General features: G+C 46.3%; 1 protein-coding gene across 1 annotated transcript; it reads left to right on the forward strand.

Annotated features, from left to right (window-relative positions):
• Positions 1–1,231: 1,231 nt before the first annotated feature.
• N7446_007565 (uncharacterized protein) lies at positions 1,232–2,146 on the forward strand (the record flags this gene model as incomplete). Its single annotated transcript, XM_058516310.1, has 1 exon — positions 1,232–2,146. One exon carries the CDS (start codon positions 1,232–1,234, stop codon positions 2,144–2,146), a length of 915 nt encoding a protein of 304 aa, XP_058373488.1.

Here is a 2,146-nt window from a genome sequence, read left to right on the forward strand (position 1 = left end):
GTGCATTCGATATCTGAGTCATCCTAGGCTTGTCTTCGTGAAATTGTAAGCCGTTTTTGAGGAACCGCATGGTTTGTCTTTTATTTGAGGTTTGAAGGAATGCAGAGATATTCGGTGCCTTGAGTAGGGTCCCAAGCACATTAGCGTCTTAATAACAAGGAGAGGCAAGACTCTATTTGTTTTGAGGATGTCATTTAATATCATCAAATCTTCCAGCGAAACGGAACAGTGAATGGAGTGATGTGACTCACCTGATGAATCCGCCATCTAGAGGTCATCATAGGAAAACAGTATCACGAAACCGCTGAGCCCTACAAAGTCTCGTATAGAACAAGTCATCTTGATTAGTCTCAGAAACGAAACAATTTTCAACCGACGCGTGAAATGGCTATCAGGATGCTCGGGTTGCCAGATCATTAGCCCGATTCAGTCAAGATAAAAATTGCATTCCAAATTCTGTTGCGCTAGAGACGAGCAGTCTTGGGCGGACTTCCCAACTAAGCCCTTAATCCTAGGAAGACCAACCAATAGGTGGTTCGTCTCATAATATAAAGCATCCAAACGTTTATCGCATTAAAAAGGGATAACTCGTTGCGCCGTCAAGGGACGGTAGACTCTTTAGGTACTGCGGACCTAAGATTAGGGGCAGCCAACTACGTTTGCTATTGTCAGTCTTTGGTGACTAACTGCATTAGGGGCAATCCGCTGGGTGCCTTTAGGTTGGTTAGGGCTGTTGGCACCTGTAAGATCGGTGATGAGATAAACCAGCTCACGAAAGCAAGCAATCGTGGCCCCCCGAGGTGATTGTACGCCGATTCCATCCATTTGAAAGTTGGGACCCCAAATATCTATCTTCGAAAGTCGAGAGTGTAAGCCATGATAAAACAGAGCCTGATAATTTTGTTTGCGCGGTAACACCGGAACCGTAGTTACCTCAACAGGGGGTGGCGCATGACTTCATAAGGCAAAAAAAAGCAGGCAGAAAAATTGCCTTTCCCAAGGGGTATGAGGAACTTTTTAGATATTCTTACAAACAAATCGGACAGCGGTGTGATGGTTCTTACACCTCCTGTGATAGGACTTACAGAAGCGCCCAGCACGGACCCTTGATCTGGCCCAACCAACCACTTGATGGCACCCCCTGTTAGATCATCTTGAGGAAGGGGGCCAGGACGAAAAGGTAGTCTCACTTCTCTGCGATTCTGTTTCCCCTGGTCTGTTCACAGCAAACATGACACGCCGGATTCCATTTGAGGGTGACGACGCTGCTTATATTCTGTTCCTTGAAGCGCGAATTCTTCAGCTTGAAGACTCTCTTGGACAACCATTTCGACAATCTACCTACCTTGGAATGTCATCGAGCCCAGCGGACTTCAACGGAGTCCGTAATCAGGTCGAGGTTTGCGAAAGACCTCATCGCCACACACGTCAAATTCAGATCGCACCGGAAACCCAAAGCCCTGATGGTGACACAGAACCCGCCCCGGAAGATTCCGATAAACAAGGACGTATACACAAAGATGGCGGTAATCCTGACGCGTTCAACATTATCGAATACAATCCAACTGTCCACCTTGAATCAAATAGGACAGGCAATTGTGCACGTGACCAGAGCAAAAAGCATCAGCTCAAGACCCTAGCAAGGTTTATCAGCTTCATTGACAATTTACCCGAATCAGAAATTTGGAAAAATTGGGTTTCCGCTCTTGATGAAATTCAGCGCAAAGAATACCTCGAGGCACTGGTTCAAAATTGTGGCTCGGGTACACCGAGCTTTGCGTCACTGAGAACAGCGAAGGAGTTGGCAGAGGTGCCATCCAAGCCGACAGATATTTCTATTTTGTCTCAATACGCCAGCTGTATGGTCTCTTTTGGTATGCTGAATCAACAACTCGCATGCTTTCAAAATTTGGTGTTTGTTTCTCTTTGTGCAGTTGCATTGGAAAACATCGAAGACAAAGATGGCGTCCATGCAGTTATGCGGAAAGTTCTCGGATCCGATGCTTCTTCCAAACAGCTTGTCAAACTTGTTCGTGGCGCCAAATGGGCGAACAGTCTCGTATCGCTCTTGTCTAAGACAAAATGGGCATCCAGAAGCTGGGATATCCTTTGTGTTGGTATGATGACCGTGTTTATGTTGTCTTGA

The sequence above is a fragment of the Penicillium canescens genome, assembly GCF_028828765.1.
Source record: "Penicillium canescens strain IBT 15451 chromosome Unknown utg000004l_segment0_segment0, whole genome shotgun sequence".
Taxonomy (NCBI): Eukaryota; Fungi; Ascomycota; class Eurotiomycetes; order Eurotiales; family Aspergillaceae; genus Penicillium; species Penicillium canescens.